At 38.7% G+C, this 19,071-nt stretch overlaps 1 protein-coding gene across 1 annotated transcript; it reads left to right on the forward strand.

Moving 5' to 3' along the window:
• Window positions 1-2,242: 2,242 nt before the first annotated feature.
• Window positions 2,243-14,674, forward strand: LOC142950650 (broad substrate specificity ATP-binding cassette transporter ABCG2-like). Its single transcript, XM_076092210.1, has 17 exons — window positions 2,243-2,259; window positions 6,612-6,671; window positions 6,820-6,934; window positions 7,027-7,179; window positions 8,027-8,184; window positions 8,321-8,423; window positions 8,696-8,744; window positions 8,833-8,946; window positions 9,051-9,143; window positions 9,706-9,854; window positions 10,468-10,550; window positions 11,015-11,104; window positions 11,792-11,916; window positions 12,531-12,685; window positions 13,706-13,795; window positions 14,100-14,176; window positions 14,367-14,674. Exons 2-17 carry the CDS (start codon window positions 6,619-6,621, stop codon window positions 14,512-14,514), a joined length of 1,755 nt encoding a protein of 584 aa, XP_075948325.1. The 5' UTR covers window positions 2,243-2,259; window positions 6,612-6,618; the 3' UTR covers window positions 14,515-14,674.
• The last annotated feature ends 4,397 nt before the right edge of the window (window positions 14,675-19,071 follow it).

Here is a 19,071-nt window from a genome sequence, read left to right on the forward strand (position 1 = left end):
TACTTCTTCCAATACTGCTGAATAGTGTAGTTTGTAGGACAGAAAGAGGAAGTAAAAATTAACGTTGGCTGCTTCTGTCGAGTTCAACAGGAGATTCGGATTCAGTTTCCAGATCAGCTAAATTGCAGGAACTTTAACAGCGAGGAGGTGGAAGGTCGGATAATACAATTAACCCATCCCATGAGACCAGTTATGTAATTGTCCGCCGATTTAATGAGCCTTATTTAGCACATCAGCAAAGCCACCAGTCAAAGGTTTATAACGCTTTTGATTCTGAAGAAACATGCCGACAATCTGTCTTTTCATTTTGAGAAGCAACAAGAAATTATGTATTTTGTCGCCGGGAAAGGTCCAAAGGTCAAAGGTTAATTTCTGGAGCTTTCAATCTAATCCCATGATCTTCATCCACAGATGGATGAAGATCAGGCTTTGGGGAAGATGACTAACTAGTGAGATTAGAGAACGTAGCATCAAGTCTAGTAGTCTACAGAGCTGCTAACGTTAGCTTAACCCCTGATATAGCATTTTATCACGGCTCTGCTGTCTTTCTTCTAAATTACGTGACCCCACAAAATAATGTAGTTTTATAAGCTCCTTAGCTTCAGAAGTAGGCTAACACTCAGTAACATTAGTAGCCAAGTTAGTTAGCCAGGTATGCTAAAATTAGCAGTTTACGTTAGCATACAAACACCCAGCTTCGATCCGTTCGTGTGTTTTTGGTATGTTAAAGAATATTAAGAAAACCCTCCAAATCTATTTTGTGGTATGTTTAAATTAAACCTAATTACTAAGCGGATTAACCGATTGCTAGATCCGTTAGCTGGTTTAATGCGGTTACCGATTGGTAAAACACCAGAATTCGCTAAGCTAACGGAACTCTTATTGAACCTTTTAGTCTTGGTTGTCTTTTTTAGCAGGTTTCTAAGTTTTTAGTCCAAGCTGTCGAACTTACTAGTGAAAATAACACTCATCACTAGCTAGTTAGCTAATTACCGTTAGTCCCGTGAGCTAGTTGTTGGAATTGTCACGGGGTGTGGTGGAGGACTCAAATGCAGGCCAGACAGAGTAGCGTGAAGCAGGTATTTAATGAAATTAAATCAACACAGGAAATTTACAGGACACAACGGGGGATCCACGGACAAGACAAGAGACAAGGGGGAAAATCCAGCAGAATGAGGCAGGGCGGGCAGGCAGACGGGAAAACTGGGAACAAGACGAGCCAAAGAGGGGGGGTAGACATGAAAATTATCTGGCAGTGAGTGTGTGTGTGTGACTGGGGTTTAAATAGTGGCTGCAGTGGAGTGAGCAGGTGAGAGTAATGAGCTGACGAGGTGGGAGTGACTGGCAAGTGTACTGAATAAACTGATTAGGTGAGAGATGGAAAAAACAGGATCATGGTGGCAGAGCTGTGACAGGAATAGAAACATCACACTGCAATAGCGAGTGGACGACCATTACACAGTACTTTGCCATTAGCGAGACGCACACAACCAAGCAAATTAACGAATTATAAAAGGTAAACAGTGGCGTGTGAAGTGGGTATTTCAGCAGCGTAGGTGCATGAATGAAAAGTGTGTATGCAATGTTGCATGGTGTAGAAACAAACCATAACGTCAACCAAAATGGTCGTCTCAGGAAGGAGAGAGGGGCCACCTGAGCACACAGGGCCCCATGTGTTGCTGGTGTTGCTGATGAGCTGTTTCCACTCTGCTGATGACCACCTAAAATACCTGCAGGGAAAGCATCCACGCAAATGGAGTAACAGGTAGAGAGGGTCGTCACACATTACTTGGAGGAATTAACAAACAATTTCAATTAATGACCAAGTTGATTAAGAAACTTATTAATTTATACTAAAAATGAATCCTTAAAATTGCAAAAACAAAGCTTAGCTAGCTTGAAAAGGGACAGGAAAATCGTACTATAAGAAATATTCGCCTCGGTAAAATGTTTCTTCCGTGTTTCAGGAGGAGAGAGGTTAATAATGTCGGAAACCAAAGTTACGATGGAGCTTGGGCTGAATGGAGCCTCAAAACACCAGGTACCTTCCTTCCTCTCTTCACGTTAACGTCACACAGTTTTTGTAAATAATGGCAGTTTTGAGTTGAATTAACAGTTTGGTTTTCAGTCTGCAGGTGTCGGCCAACAGCGGCGAGGCGCCACCGTCAGCTTTCATAACATCGACTACAAGGTGAGACAGGGAGGAAGCTGCCTGTGTTGGAAGAAGGGCACAACCAAACACATCCTCATCGACCTCAAGTGAGTACACTGAAAACTGCTTTTTGAAATTAGCCACGTTAATGTGTGTAAATATATCGCTTTAGACGCTTTGTCACCAAGCTTTTAGGGTTAAATATAACGCAGAGAAATGTGATTCTGTTGTGCTACTTTCGGGTTAACCAGATCTTTACAAACTTGCTAGCTGGGTCGCTAACGGAAAAATAAGGTCACACAGATAATTCACTAGACATATAATACCTTTGACTCCTGTCAAATAACTAATATTCCTCTGTTGTGGAGCAGTTTACACTCGTTGAATAAAACCGGACGTGTTCAACGCAGCTAATAAGCTATAGCGTCCTCTATTTTGATTGGCCTGTGGCTCTTCGTTTCTCCCAAAGGTCACAACTGCTCCAAAGATGGTACGAATTTAATTCAAGATATTAGCTTGGATTTACTTTTTACTGCTGATTCCATTGAAATTAACTGATATTGCTGCTAAATGCTATCAATTTAGAGAAAGTAGAAAGTTAGCGTGTAGAATTTAGTTGCAGATTGCTCACTCCTCCCTTTCCCAAAACGGCGGGAAAGTGAACCACCGAGTTCAAAACCGTGGCAACACCGGGGTATCTTTTTAGGACCTTCGCCATGCTTAGAAGCTATCCATACCATAATAACACAACTTTAAGAGCAAGGACATTCAGATGGCGCTTTGGTGTTTCCACGGTTTCGCACTCGGCGGCTCACGTTACCGCGGTTTCACAAGCTTTACGGAGAACTACGGTGGCCTTAAGGTAAAGTAAAAATGTGGAAGTCCCCTTCTATAGCCAGTGTTTGGTTTGTCCCTTCTAGGCTCCTGTAGAAACATGGTGGTTCAACATGGAGGGCCAGCACCTTGTGTACATATGAAGGGCTCATTCTAAGCTAACGAAAACACGATTCTTAGTTTCAGGTGATTATACACTAATGAAAACGTCGTAATTATTATATTACATTTTTTCTAATACATCCCCTTAAATCTTACATACTGGACCCTTAAAACAAAGCAGTTTCACCCCTCTGAGACTTTAAAGCTTGAGCTAAACTGAGGCTGTTGTACGGTTATTGTTCATTTGTTTGTCTACGTTGCCGACAGGACGACACCTGGAACGCTAACGTGACTCGATCAAGGCCCACATGGATCAAACACACACTCGTGTTTGGAGGCAGAGGAAGGAAGGTTTCTTTGTCGAGAAACTCACTTTTCCTCTGTGACAAAACACACGTACAGAAGCTTGTAAGAAAACAATGACTCTCAGGTTAAACCAACAAACAGAAACAGTGGCAGGATGCCGAGCTGCCTCCAGACCTTTTTCAAACTCACTGAACTGGGTGTTGGTGTTAAATTCACAGGAAAATTTTGGCTGGCTAGTTATAGTGACCTGAAGAAATCTGTCGGTTTGGTCCAGGCTGAAATATCTCAAACAGTCAATAAGTTGCCATGAAGTTAAGCACAAACATTCATGGTCATCAGAGGATGACTCCTAAGGACTTTGATATGCTGATTTCTCCTCTAGTGCTAGAGGAAATGTGGTTTTGAGGACGGATTTCCATGAAATTTGGCACAAACATTCATGGTCATCAGATGAATGACTTTTTGCTTTGGCGCCACCATGAGGTTTATATTTTTTATAAAGTTTTTAGTGAAATATATCAACTGCTTGGCAGATTTTAATGACATTTGGCACTATGCGTTGTGCCAAATCAAGAGGATACATCCTAATGATTTTGGTAAACCCTCAGATTTTCCTCAAGCTCCACCAACAGGTAATGGATTATAATACTGGCTTATTTAATGGATTGGTACAAAATTTAGTAGACAGTCATGGTACTACCCAGAGGATGAAACCAACTGACTCTGATCGTCTGACTTTTCCTCTAGTGCAACTATTAGGTTAAAATATTTTTTGTTCTTTAAATACCTCAAATACTTGATAGATTTCTATTAAATGTGGCACTAGTATGCGTTGTGCCAAGAGGATGAATCATACCAATCTTTCTGACTTTTCCCCAAGCGCCACCAAAGGGTAAAATTATTTTACTTATCCTGTCTAATATCTCAAGGTTTATTAAATAAATTGGTGCAAAATTTGGTAGACATTCATGGTTCTCGGAGGATGAACCCTACTGATCCTCTGACTTTTTTGATGTGTGTCCATCCCTGACAAATCTAAAGACGGTGAAGCAGATTACTCAAGAAAAAGAGAACCACCTCTCCGTTCCTGACTACAAACCCTCAAAGTCTTTTGATTATGTTATGAAATGTTATGAAGATGTTCAAACTCTTTGTTTATGATCTCGTGAAATGTTATGAAAACGTTATGACATTATGCATTGTAAAAAAGGCAGCTGGTCAAAGTGCAGTGTGTGCGTTTATAGAGGTTGGTATCCCTGGTATTTTATTGTTCAGTGTGTGTAATCATTGACCAGTCTGACTCAAAGTTGAAGTTGAGTTTACAGCTTTATTTATTTATTTTTAAGAAAAACTTTAACATTTGCTATTCATCAGCTCAACCACACATTCTTTTAAAGCTCTCTTTTGTCATGAAAAGTTTTCTTAAAAATGTAGTGAGTGTCTCAAACCTGACAGCAGTTTGAGAAAGACATCTGTTAGTCTGTTATCACGAGGCGGCAGGAAGTTAAACATTTGGTTTGCTTACATTGGTTTAATTATAGGTAGAGGTGGTAAACTCGGCTTTGGCGAATCTTCACTTTCTTGAGGTTGACCCCGAACCATCGTTTAGGAGGCAAAACGAAACTGCAGTGTCACTTGTTGAAAATAAATGATGAAATGTGCTGTTTTATTCAGGAGGAAGTCCTTGAGTCAGCAAAAAGACCAAAAGATCAATCAAACTATTGCAAAACAGCAACTGAAATGTCACGATTTACTCAGTTTGCAAAAAACACTAAATACCTCTTTCAATTCCTCAAATATATTACAACAAGCGTCATCACAAAGTTCCCCAACAGCCGCTTTGAAGAAACGCAGAGGGGAAAGAAACTGCCTCGGAATTCTTTGACTTGAGATGAATGAGCACTATGGTGTGTACGGCCATTAGCTTAGCTTAGCACAAAGACTGGAAACGGGGAGAAACTACTAGCCTGGCTCTGTACCAGCTCCTCTAAAACTATATATCTTGCTTGAAAATAACAATGTGAAATGAAGGACAGAACCATCATTAAGGAAGTAAAACCAAATTGTAGTGTGTTGAAATAATGACGGGATAAATTTTGAACAGAAGGAAGTCCAGATGCTGAGTCAGCAAAAAGACCAAAAGTTGAATCAAACTGTTTCAAAACAACTGAAATGCTTCAGTTCCTCATAAAATACGACCGACGTGAAACTGCCTCGTCATTTCAAACAAAACATTTGTCGACATTAGAATCGAGATGGATAAGCAAATATGAGTGCGTAGATGGTTAGCTTAGCTTAGCACAAAGACTGGAAACAGGGGAAAACTGCTAGTTACGTACCAGCACCTCTAAAACACATTATATCTTGTTTGATTAATCTGTACAGAAATTAGCTTGTAAGGACAAGTGATTTATTTGATAATTTTCGATTTGATTTTATGCTAAGCTAACTAGCTCCTGGCTGTAGCTTCATATTTACCATTCAGACATGAGAGTGATATCAATTGTCTCATCGAACTGCAACTATTCTCAACTATTTTTAAACCCCAAAAGCAATGTCCCTGGCTTGGCTGGACAATAGTTTATTCTATTTTATTCTTTTGAAATTAACAAGAGGCTTTACGTGAAGTAAATCCCACAATAAAAGTTAACTGTTATTCACGTTTAAAGAAAGATCGTAGATATTTTGTCAAGATTAAGGACTTTTTTTATCAAGTATCAAGTTGGAAACAGAATCTTTAGTTACACAGTAAAGAAGTTTTGTTCTACTTCTAGCTGTTAAGATTCAAAATATTCAGGAGGAGAGAGTCGGGTAAATTTGGAAAGTCAGTCCCATGTTCTTCTGTACGATATATAGTTTTATTATTTTCGTGTATTTTCCTTTGAAATGGCAAACGGGTTGAAAATATGTGGTGTATAAAAAAACTGATTTAGAAAATTATTTAAATAGTTTTTCTTTTTTGGTTTTCTGTGTTTTTAGGTATCTGGTTTATATGCATTTAAATGCCTCTTGCATATGAAAGTTTGTAAAATCACTCCACTGTGTGTGTGTGTGTGTGTATATATATATATATATATATATATATATATATATATATATATATATATATATATATATATATATATATATATATATATATATATATATATATATATATATATATATATATATATATTAAAATAAAATCAAATAATATTTTTTTCTTTCTGTCTCTCAGTGGGTTAATGAAGCCGGGTCTGAACGCCATCATGGGAGCGACAGGAAGTGGAAAGTCATCGTGAGTGTCTTAATGGGTTTTGATGCTTGGTGTTTCGCCATTTGCATGTAGTCAGCGCTGTGTTCGCCATTTTCGTAGCTTTCTCTTGGATGCATGCTCGTCCATACATCATATTCTACCTTTTTAATTGGATCCGTTTGTCCTTCAGGTTCCTGGATGTTCTGGCAGCCAGGAAGGACCCTGCAGGTCTGTCAGGAGAGGTTTTGATCGACGGAGCTCATCAGCCTCCAAACTTCAAGTGTCTGTCTGGATACGTGGTGCAGGTGAGTGAGACGGACAGGAAGTCGGACAGGAAGTCACATTTTAAGAAATACCGCGGTCATGACAGGATTTCCTTGATGTTTCTCGTCTCCAGGACGACGTGGTGATGGGAACTCTGACGGTCAGAGAGAACTTCACTTTCTCCGCGGCACTGCGGCTACCGACGACCGTCTCTCAGAAGGAGAAGGAAGAAAAGGTCAACAAACTGATCCAGGAGCTGGGACTGGGCCGAGTGGCCGACTCCAAGGTGAGGAGGAGGAGGAGGAGAAGGTGACACAATATTCTGTCAGAAAGAGAGACTAATAAGAAAGGAAGGAAAGGTGTCAAGAAAAGACACCAATAATAGAGATAGAAGACGGCAAAAGAAAGACACCATCAAAAAAGAAAATTGTAAAAAAGGAAAGAAAGATACAATAAATAATAAGTGTGTAAAAAGAGAGAAAATATAGAAAAGTAAGGAAACATGGGGGGGGGCAAAAGATAGTACAAACAAAAGTTAGGAAACACTGAAAGGAGTAAAGAGAAAGAAAGAAGGGTGAAGAGAAAGTGAGGAAGACTGAAATAAACTAGAAAGAAAAGAGAGATCACTTTGAGCAGAACAGACATATTCAAAACATACATGGAGGTCCGTATTCTGAACCAACAGACCGGTTCCTGTCTTACCGTTCATAATAAAAAGCCCGGAAATATAATCGGTTTTCTTTTTAAGTCCTTAAGGAGGAAAGAAATCAGGAAAGAAACAATGGCTAAAGATAGAATGAGATCAAATTGAGGGGGAGAAAGAAGAAGGGGAGGAGAAATGGGAGACAGCGTGACAAAAAAAATTAAAGAGAGAGAGGGGGAGAGCAAAAAATAAATATACAAAGTGCAACGAAATATACAGACCAATAAGAGAGAAGACAAACAAGACAAAGTGCAACAAAAAAGGAAAGAAGGCAAGAAATAATGAAATAAAATAATTAAAGAGAGGGCGACAAGAAAACGGGAAACAAATAACAAAAAGGAGAGAAAAAAGGTCAAGAAAGACAGGAGAGACAAAAGGGTCCTCACAAGTATGGAAGTACACACCTGTATGTGTGTGTGTGTGTGTGCAGGTGGGCACTCAGCTGATTCGAGGGATCTCCGGCGGCGAGAGGAAGAGGACGAACATCGGCATGGAGCTGATCATCGACCCGCCCGTCCTCTTCCTGGATGAACCGACCACCGGCCTCGACGCCAGCACCGCCAACTCTGTACTGCTGCTGCTGAAGAGGTGCACACACACACACACACACACACGCACACACACACAGTCTGACAGTTCAGCTCTGTTTTAAAACCTTTGCTTCAGGTTTTAAATGTCTCTGATCGAGGGAGGAACTAATGTTTTCTGGTCATTGTTTCTTCAGGATGGCCAACAGCGGTCGCACCATCATCCTCTCCATCCACCAGCCCCGATACTCCATCTACCGCCTGTTCGACAGCCTCACCCTGCTGGTCAACGGCAAACAGGTCGACCACGTCTGCTCAGTGAAATATATTTATGTCGGATTTACTGTTTCTTTTGTAACTGTTTCTTTCTTTATTATTATTTCGCTCTTTTTCCTTTTTCTTGTTGCTCGTGTCTTTTCGGCCGCTCTTTTGTTTCGTATCAAGCTTCCTCCCTTTTTTCTTCTCACCTCTAGAAAACACATCTGCTATTATCATATTCTATGTTGTGTACTGTCTTTATTAATATAGAAATTAACATTAATTCTTGTTTTCACTGTGACTAAAATGATCAGGTTTACCACGGCCCGGCTCAGAGCGCCCTGGAGTATTTCTCAGACATTGGTAGGAACATGACGTTAATCCAATATAACACAACTTGATGCTGAGGTGATGTACTCTATGTAATTCGGTTTGGAACTTAATTTCCCAGGATACACCTGTGAACCCCACAACAACCCTGCTGACTTCTTCCTGGACATCATCAATGGAGACTCAACCGCCATCACCCTCAATAGCATTGACGGAGAAGGTGAGTTTGTTTGGGGTCTGATTTTGGACAGAGACAATGTAAATAAAGTATTTTTGTAATGTATTTTTATTGTTTGGATTATTCTGAATGACTCTTTTTCCCTCCAGATCCAGATTCAGACTCTGTGACGAAGTCCAGACGAGGTATCGAGGAGAAACTCGTAGAGAATTACAGAAGCTGCAGCTACTTCAGACAGACCAAAGCAGAGTTGGGTTCGTACAAAACGGTCGTTCTGAGAATTTAAGTCAAACAAGAGTTACAGACAGTGTTGGAAGAAGTACTCGTATAGAAATACTGCAGTGTAACAGCACTCTATAAGTTTACTTTGAATGCAGGACTTTTACTTACAAAGTACCACAAATAAAAGTACTCATCATGCAGAATGGACCATTTCAGAAACCAGACGTTTGTCATACAGCGTTTGTAGCAATACCTACGAAAATAATGCACTAAGGCCCTGTAACTCGTAGATTCCCCACAAAATCAATCACTTTTCTTCCTAAACCTAACTCAGTTGTTTCCTGTAAAGACTATAAATGTAACGAGCAGAAATTGACATGCGTTGCTGGACTTTCTTAGAAAAAGTACGTTTCATACAAACCGTTGTACGAGGATACTTTGCAGAAACATGCACATTATATTACTAGATTATAGTTAATGATGCATTAATGTTGCAGCTGATAAATATGGAGCTAATATTAATTATTATTTATAGTGCTGGGTAGCTTGTCAATTCCACCAAATCAGAACAATATCACCTTCTGTGTCTCTCAGAGAGGATAAGTCAGGGTAAGCAGCAGACGACCACCACCGCTCCCTCCAGAACCATCACCTACAAGACCGGCTTCCTGACCCAGTTCAGATGGGTTCTCAAGAGAACGTTCCGCAACCTGATGCTCAACCCTCAGACCTCCGTCGCTCAGGTAGGAACATCGAGGCCTCCTAAGAAGTCTACACTGAAACTGTAAAGGAATGAAACTTATATATTAATGTTTTAAAGACTGGAGTTTGGTTTATTGCTCACCTCCATCTTTGTTCGTTATTGAATACAGAAAATTGAGACATCAACATGAAAATGTTTCACAAATAAACACTTAAATAAACCCGTTTAATTTAGTTGGAGCAGCATCTAGTGGGCACAACAGGAACTGCATCTCCTATACATAAAGCAAAAGTTTGTAATTTTGGAAAATACGCTTATTTGTTTTATGGCAAAAAATCAATACAACTGTCATGTCCATCAATTAAATGTAAAGCTCATCTAGAGACAAAAATCAGATCCCCAAGTTTTATAATTGTGGTTAAACAAATACTTCATTTAGGTAAATAAGCATCTTAACTCTCCTTTTGAGAGCGAGATGAGATTGATATCAGGATGTGGCTAGCTTAGCTTAGCACAAAACATCCCAAGATGTTGAAATGTTCCTTAAGATCCTGCTTCAACGTGCTGTGGTTGCTGCACATGTTCATCACGTTCACAACAGCGACTCATTTTATTCGTTTGCTGACTATAAATGTGTTTTTATTCTGTTTTAGTTAGCAGTGACGTTGTTCCTGGCTCTTGTTGTAGGAGCCATTTTCTTTAACGTCCAGGAGGATCAGAGTGGAATACAGAACAGGTATTATATTATATTCTGGTTTTATTTGGCAGAATTAAGTATTTGGTGCAACTTTTAATCAACAAGTAACTTAGTTTTCCTGTTTAAAGTTGTGATAGTCGTGTGACACAGTAGTAGTAGTAGTAGTAGTAGTAGTGTTGTAGTTGTACACTTGTAGTTGTCTAGCAGATGCAGTAAAACTATTACTTGAAATATCAATGACTGAAAAAGAACAATTAAGAAAAACAATATGGAAAGAAAGTATGTTTGTATTAAAATGTTTAAAATGAAAAGAGTTTTGAGGATGTAATGTGCAATTGTTTAGTAGTACTAATAGCAATAGTGGAAGTAAACTAAATACCATAAGCAGTAACTACCATTGGCCATATGTGACATTAATAATATTACAATATTATCAAATTGTACCGTATACTGTACTGGGTTAAAGTATCAGTTTGTGTATTGATGAGCTTGTTGTGTTTCAGGTTCGGCGCGCTCTTCTTCATCACTGTGAATCAGTGTTTCAGCTCGCTGTCGTCTGCTGAACTCTTCATCGCAGAGAGGAAACTCTTTATGTGGGTTCAACACACAAAATGTACACATACTTATGAGGACATCATGTTGATTTCCCTTAATGCCCCTAAACCGCAATGAAACAATTTTAACATTTTGGGTATTACGCTGACAGACTTTAACTTTAAGAGTGAGATGAGAAGATAGATATCATCATGTCTTTGTGCTGGATGTGGTTAGCATAGCTTAGCATACAGACTGGAAACAGCTAGCTTAGCTCTGTCCAAAGTTCTCGACAGCTGATTTGTTTACACAATTTATCTCATATGTTAAACTTGTAAAAAGGACAATTTATGATTTTGTGGGTAGTTGTGTGCTAGTTTCCTTATGTTTTCAGTCTTTATGCTAAGCTAATGTCCCGACTCTTTACTCAACACAGACATGAGACTACCATCATCTTATCTCACTCTCAGAGAGAAAGTTAAAATGCACGTTTCCCAAAATGAACTATTCCCATGGAAAATATAAAAAAACCTTATGGGGACCTAAACTTTTGGACCCAGATGGGTTGTGAGTCCCCACAATGTAGCTCAAATATACACTTACACACACACACTGTGACAACTTTGCTGCGATTTCTCAGCCTCTTTCTGGTTTACATTGTCGTTTTGATAAATGTGTAATCCAGATGATGGCACTTCTCGATGAGGTTCGTTGATTAAACTTTCTGTGTATTTTTCTCTCGTCAGTCACGAGTATATCAGCGGTTACTACAGGGTGTCGGTGTACTTCCTGTCTAAGATCCTGTCTGACATCATCACGCTGAGGACCTTCCCCGCCATAATCTTTAGCTGCGTGGCGTACTTCATGATTGGTAGGAAGACACACACACTTTGCTACATTGTGAGGTTTTGCTTTTTAACGACAGAATATCAATTTTAAACAATTTTAATAATCGAGAAATCGTTTAAGTCATTTGTGAAGAAGAAATGTACAAAAAAATGTATCTGGTTCTCAAATGTGAGAATTAAATAGATATATTTAAAAAATGTAAACTGCAAATTTCACCTCAGTTTTCACAATTTTCTGACATTTTATATATTAAACGATTGATAAAATAAATTAAAATAATTACACATTGATTTATAGTTGAAATAGTTAGTTGTAGCTTTACTTATTTATTTTACTACATTTAAGACCTTGCTCTTTATTTGGAGTTTATATTTCAAGTTCAGTCTATTTTTAGTTCATTCTCAAGGTATTTGTATATTGAAGGTTAATATTTAAATTTTTTAAGTGCTACTCAACTTTTCTACGGTTGAGATAAATAATAAATCCCAACTTTCTATTTTGCAAATTATAATTATTTTCATGCTTTAAATTTACCACTATGGTTTATTTTTGTTCTTCTTTCAAAACATCAAACTATTACTGATAGACATATTTACAGATTTCTTTCACAATCTTTATTACCTCGTTCTTCTGAAGGTCTGAAGCCGACAGCCGGAGCCTTTTTCATCTTCATGTTCACCGTGACTCTGGTCGCCTACACCGCCACCGCCATGGCTCTGGCCATCTCAGCCGACCAGACGGTGGTCGCCATCGCCAACATCTTCATGACCATCGCCTGCGTCTTCATGATGGTGACACACACACACACACACGCACACATAGAGCAGCAAAAACACTCAAATTATCGTTTTTGTTCAGTTCTGTTTCTAATTGAACAGCTTCAACGGTCATAATCACAATTCCAATTTAGTCTTCCACACTTAATTAACCGTTATTTTGACATCTGGACACTCCCCGTTGATGGCAAACTGTTTGACCAATCAGACCTTTTTAAAAGTTATCATTACATTATATTATATAACACTTTGCAAAACACGTTACAAAGTGCTTCACAAGGCACAAAAAAACGTTATCTAGGAGGTATAAACCCCTTTGTCTTTTTTATATTTACTATTAAATCTAGTTTTATTTATACTCATTTGTAAGATGAAGCACTTCATTTGAAGAAAGTGTTTTTTGGAATAAACTTAACAGGCCAAAATCAAGATAATCCATGCGGCAACCTCCTTAATTTCTAAAACCTGCATTCTCTCTAGTGTCCACCAGGGGGCGACTCCTCTGGTTGTATAGAAGTCTATGAGAAAATGACTCTACTTCTCTCTTGATTTATTACCTCAGTAAACATTGTAAACATGAGTTTATGGTCTCAATCTCTAGTTTCAAGTCTTCTTCAATACAGCATGATGTTCATTTAGTACATTATGGTCCATTTAGAGTCAAACAGACCATAAAGCAGGGGATGCTTTAGGGGCGGGGCTTACTGTGATTGACAGGTTTCTACCACGGCGTTGTCCAGTCTGGAAGTTGTCTGTGTTTGTCTCACAACTTTAACTCTTTCAGTGTGTTTTCACTTCATGAAAGTTAATTGTAACATTTGGGTCGCCTAAAAATGTCTTCAGCGTTCGGTTGTACTTAGCTCCGCCCTCTTGTGTCACTTCTGGCTCCAAAAACCAAGATGGCGATGGCCAAAATGCCAAATTCGAGGCTTCAAATTGGCAGTCCACAAACATTCACATAACACCCAGACTTCATAACTGTTGTGTTGAAGAAAAGTTGAATGTCTTACTTGTAAACTTTGTCTTTCTCTGCAGATCTTTGCAGGTCTGCTCGTGAATCTTCCCTCCATAGTCAGCTGGCTCTCCTGGTTGAAATACTTGAGTATACCACGATACGGCCTCGGTGTATGTGTACACACACACACACACACTATAATGTACTTTAAATTCCTGTAGCTGATTATACTTCTGTTTCCCTTCTTCTGTGGTGTTCATACCGTAGCTCATAATGTAGCTTTTAGGTTTGTTTCTGTTCTTTGGGAAGAAAATAAAATAGTTCTCTCTTCTTAGAAAACCACTTAACGAGAAACTGAGTAGAATTCGACAAAACGCTTTCTCTACATGAAACACTCTTCATTTTAAATACCTTATTTTAAAAGCGTGATGTAGTAGTTTGGATGGTGTTGATGAGTATTTGTTGTGTTCTCAGGCTCTGCAGGTTAATGAGTTTACCGGACTAAACTTCTGTCGCGGTTTTAACAACAGCGTCACTCCACCTGGTCTCTCGTAAGTTACATATTTACACCTACTTTTTCTTAGTTAGTTATTTATAGTAAAGGTGAGCATGTGGATAAGACGCCTTGCTTACCTGCTGAAAACGAGTGACTCTCCTGTTAGTTATACGCCTGGTTAACTATTAAGTTGATTAGCTAGTCGATGGGTTGAGTCGTAACGGGTTCACTCCCTGTGTTTCCAGTTGTACGGGGGAGGAGTTTCTGGCGGAGCAGGGCGTTGACTTCTCCACCTGGGGCTTCTGGCAGAACCACCTGGCTCTGGGCGTCATGACCTTCTGCCTCCTCACCATCGCTTACCTCAAACTGCGCTTCATCAAGAAGTTCACCTAGACCTCCACCACCACCACTGTGATGTCATTTAAGAAATGTTTGTGCATCTTACGACTGTTTTGGCGATATTATTTATCATTTGTATTAATCCTCCAGATCTCGAATACAGATGATTTGTTTGTAGAAATAAAACATTTGTATTTTAAAGATACTTTGTGTAGAAGTTATTAATTAAAAGCCCTTCAGTGTTTTGACTGACTGTAATGTGAGTTTGTTTTTGCACTTTAAAGTTCAGAGCCAAAGAAGTAATTTCTTTTTCACACAAATACAATTTCATATTTTTAAATTTGTAAAAAAACAAAACACTGAATTTACATCTTGAACCTCTGTTGTTTTGATTTTTTTATTTCAGCCAGTTTATATAAAAAAGTCACTTAATTACGGTACTTATATTCCACCACTGAGTTTCATTACTGCATATGCCTTTCAGTTATATATATACACACAGTATATATATATACATGTTTTAGTTTAAATAGGATATTTTAACAGATGTTTGAGCTGCATGCTAACGTATAATGTTTACCATGTTAGCAAGCTAACATTTGCTAATTAGCAATAAACAAAGTAAAACCAAAGCTGAGTGGAAAATAATTAGTTCTGCAGGTTTTTGGTCATAAACTAAATTAAACATGTTGACATGAAGATGGCACTAGATTAAAAGTTAAAGGATCACCAAAGTGATAACAATCCATCCTCAGGGGATGAGTGTGATTGTCTATATAGTTAAGAAATATAAGTGAAAACTATAAATGTTAAAGTCAGAGGGTCACCAAAGTCTTTAGGATTCATCCTCTGGGGAACATGAACATTTCTACCAAATATAATGCCAATCCATTAAATAGTTGATATATTTCAGTCTGGAACCTAAGAAAGCATGAAAAACAATGTGCCTTTTAGATATGACAAGATAATGGGAGAGGATCATGAACACACACACCTACAGTAGGCGTGTGCGTGTGTGTGTGTGTAAGCAGACACTCTCTTCCATAGCAACCGTGGATATAAACAGTCCCAGCATGTGTGATGAAATCTCCAGTTCCAGTTGAGTAACCTCAGTCATGGCTGGAGGGAAACAGGTAGAGACTCATTGTACTCATGCACACCTGAGTAACTGTTTCCATAAACCGTTTAATGTGCCTTTGAGCAAGGCATTGACCCAACAGCTGAGACTATAAAGACAATTCAACCAAACGATGGGACTTATTCCTCAAATCTAATCCTGACAAAGGGCAGAAGTAAAAAAAATACTTTAAGTTGCAGAAAAGAGTAAAAAGCAGATTAACGAGCGAAATCATTGGGTTTATGGCTGTCAGACATTCATTATCTAGTTTAATCTATTGGGCTGGAGATAAAAATGTCACTTATATAAAGGCATATTAAGTATTAATGTGGTAGTATGAAAATAGTTAATTACAAGCAAAAGTCCTGCTTTCAAAATACTACTTCAGTAAAAGTATTGTCAGCCAAATCTGCTTAAAATACCAAAAGAAGAAGTACTTATTATGCCGAAACAAGAATAATGGTTTGCTACACTAGAAATGATGAAAATTGCCATTAAAAACTATTTTTTATAGCACAGGTACATTTAGTCAATTACGGACTCATTGAAGGACTGAAATTAGTTAATAATCTGATTTTGTGCACAAAGAAATGCATCATATTTTACAAAGTACAATCTTAGTATGCAAATTAACAACCAACTTCAACTTTAAAATACAATCTAGTGAAGTAAAAAGTACAATATTTCCATCTGAGATGTGGGGGAGTAGAAGTATAACGCAGAAAAAGTAAATACTTGTGTACTTGGTTACTTTCCAACAGTAAAATATCAGAGTGTTGGCAGGTAGATAACTGAAGTCCAGACTGGATCCAAGACAACATCACCGTGATGGTTTCCATTTGCGTCACACTGGAAATGATCTTTCCATCGATCAAAAGGAGCTCAGAGCTTTAATGCGTCACTAATCTCTACTGGAACAAAGTTACACAAGCCGTTCTGAGGTTTAGTAAGTCGGTAAAACTGATTAAGGAAACCTGGCTGGGAAACTCCAGGTGGAAGAAGTGACGTCTCTTTGTCTCTTTCCATAACAACGGTCAGGCTCAATGACGTCCATTCAACTCCAAACAGCAAAGAAAACAACTGACTGACTTCTTAATCGTTCATCAACACTTCTGTTGCTGTTCATCATGATGGAAAAGACAGTTAGCAACACAACAACACTGTTCAGCCAAGAAAAGGTGTCACCGGATCGCTTCGTGAAGACATCTGGTAAAAGGATGTGGTAGCTAAACAAATCCAAAACAACTGAGCAAAAAGTTGGTCAACCAACCAGTAGCTAAACCCCCCCTCTGGGCAGCAACTGTCCAATCATAGCAATCAACTAAAAGTGCAACAGTTTGTATATCTTAGGAAACATTATCCCGCGTTTTTCGTGCGTCGCAAGTCCAGCAACAAATGGGAATTTTCGGTCGTTACATAAATAGTCTTCAATATAAACTTCCGTCTTCACAGGAAACAACGTAGTTAAGTTTAGGAAAAGATCGTGAAATACGTAGTTAGGTTTCGGATAAGATCGTGAAATACTTAGTTAGGTTTAGGAAAAGATCGTGAAATACTCAGTTAGGTTTAGAAAAAGATCGTGAAATACTTCGTTAGGTTCAGGAAAAGATGGTGAACATGGAGCATTTTTTAGTGTGCAATTAATTCATGTAAATACATATTTTTACTTTCACACAATTACGCAGCAAATTTATATTTTTTCATGGCAAAGTCGATTTTTACGATTTGTTGCACCACAAATGAAGGCATCAACCAATCACGTGGTTTGAACACTATATTGTACAACACTTTGTAAACTCCAGAGCAGATAAGTGAACACAGTCTGAAGCGTCAGTGAAGCAGGGCGTTGCTGTGGTTAGCCAACGTTGCTCCGTAAACCTTCCCCGAATGAATAAAGTTTAAAAAAGCAGCGAGGATTAACTGGTTTCTACTGTGATGCAACTCAGAACCACAAACTCTCAGATCTGTTCAGACAAAACTTAACCGTCTAGACATTATGCATCTGTTCCCTTCATCCCTCCTCTTCACTCCTTCACTCCCTTTTCTTTTATCCTCCATCACCGTCCTCATCTTAAATCTTTGTCAGTCTGCAGTCTGTCCTCTTTACTCTTTCTCCCAGCCTTAATCGTCTTTATTATTTTCCATTTTCCTACATTTGCTGTTTTCTATAATCATGTCCTGCAGGTCAACAGCTCCGTCCGTCTTGTTCCTCCTCTTCCTCAGAGTTCAGAGCATCCACTTGACTCAAGGTGAGTATCTTAATCTGAAGAATCTTGCAGTTCAAGATAAATAGGAACCTAGTTGTCATAACGAGACCTTTTGTGATTATCTTGGAACAAAGCTTATTTTGTAACACTTCTTGATGGCGGCTTAACTGGAAACAAAAGACGGGGACAAAAGAAAAACACACCTCAGAGCTGTCGTCATGAAATATGCATCATAGTCGACCGATCAGATAGCAGCACAGACAGCTTAATGCACACCGACACCAACAGACGACGGCACCGGTTGACCTCTGTACAGATAAGACAGCGTTCTCTGTCACGTAGAGTAAAGGAAACGGCTCGAAGGTAAACTTAATTAAAGGTACAAAGGGTTTAAAAAAAGCAACTGCAGCCTGTAAGACAATGAATCTATCAACATCTGGCGATAGCAGTTATTATTCAGATTTATTCATTTCTTAGTGTATAACTGTCAGCAAGCTTATGGTATTTTTAATTTAATGATTAATGTTATTATAAAAACATGTTTGGGATCACTTTCTATAGTTGGTTAGTTCTTTATTAAATTGATGGCACAGAAGCTTCACATTTTCTTTTGAGGACCAACACACAGCTGTTTGTAAATCCATTAGCTTGTTTGTAAAATAGATTGTTTCAAAATCAGGTAGCCGTTTAAAAATAAGACATTTATTATTGATTTTTTGCAAAAACATACAATCATGCAACTGGTGTCCTGGTGTCCTGTAACTCATCAGGCTCTTCCTCACATGAACTTGCAATGTTTGATTTGATTTATTTGATTAATTCAACATGACAAACATGTTCTGTTTGAATCTCTTAACCTCCGCCTCCTCTTTGATTTGTAGAAAATTGTAAGAAATTGCGGCATGATATTTTAATTTATACAATGCCCGCTATTAACAGCAAGTTGTTTTTAATTTGTAGTGTTAACACATGGCTGTAGAGACCACTGACCCAGAGTGACTTGTCATACCTCTAATCTACCTCCATCAGCTCGGTCCGTCTCCTCTCTGCTGGGTTTTGAGCCTCCAGAAATTGATGGTTCTCCTGTGGACATCTGCAGGATGTTCTTTGTCTCCACGCCAGCACCAGCTACCACAACTACAGAAACAACCACAACCACACCCATCACCAAGAAGGTAATACAACCATGAAGCCTCTCTGAAGCTGTAGCCTCACTGTGTCCCAAAAATGGACCTCCAAAGTCACCAACACCCAAAGCCTTTCAAGGCTAACAAGCGAGCTCATTTA

Source organism: Anarhichas minor, unplaced genomic scaffold (assembly GCF_050575085.1).
Source record: "Anarhichas minor isolate MPS153535 unplaced genomic scaffold, ASM5057508v1 ptg000016l, whole genome shotgun sequence".
NCBI lineage: Eukaryota > Metazoa > Chordata > Actinopteri > Perciformes > Anarhichadidae > Anarhichas > Anarhichas minor.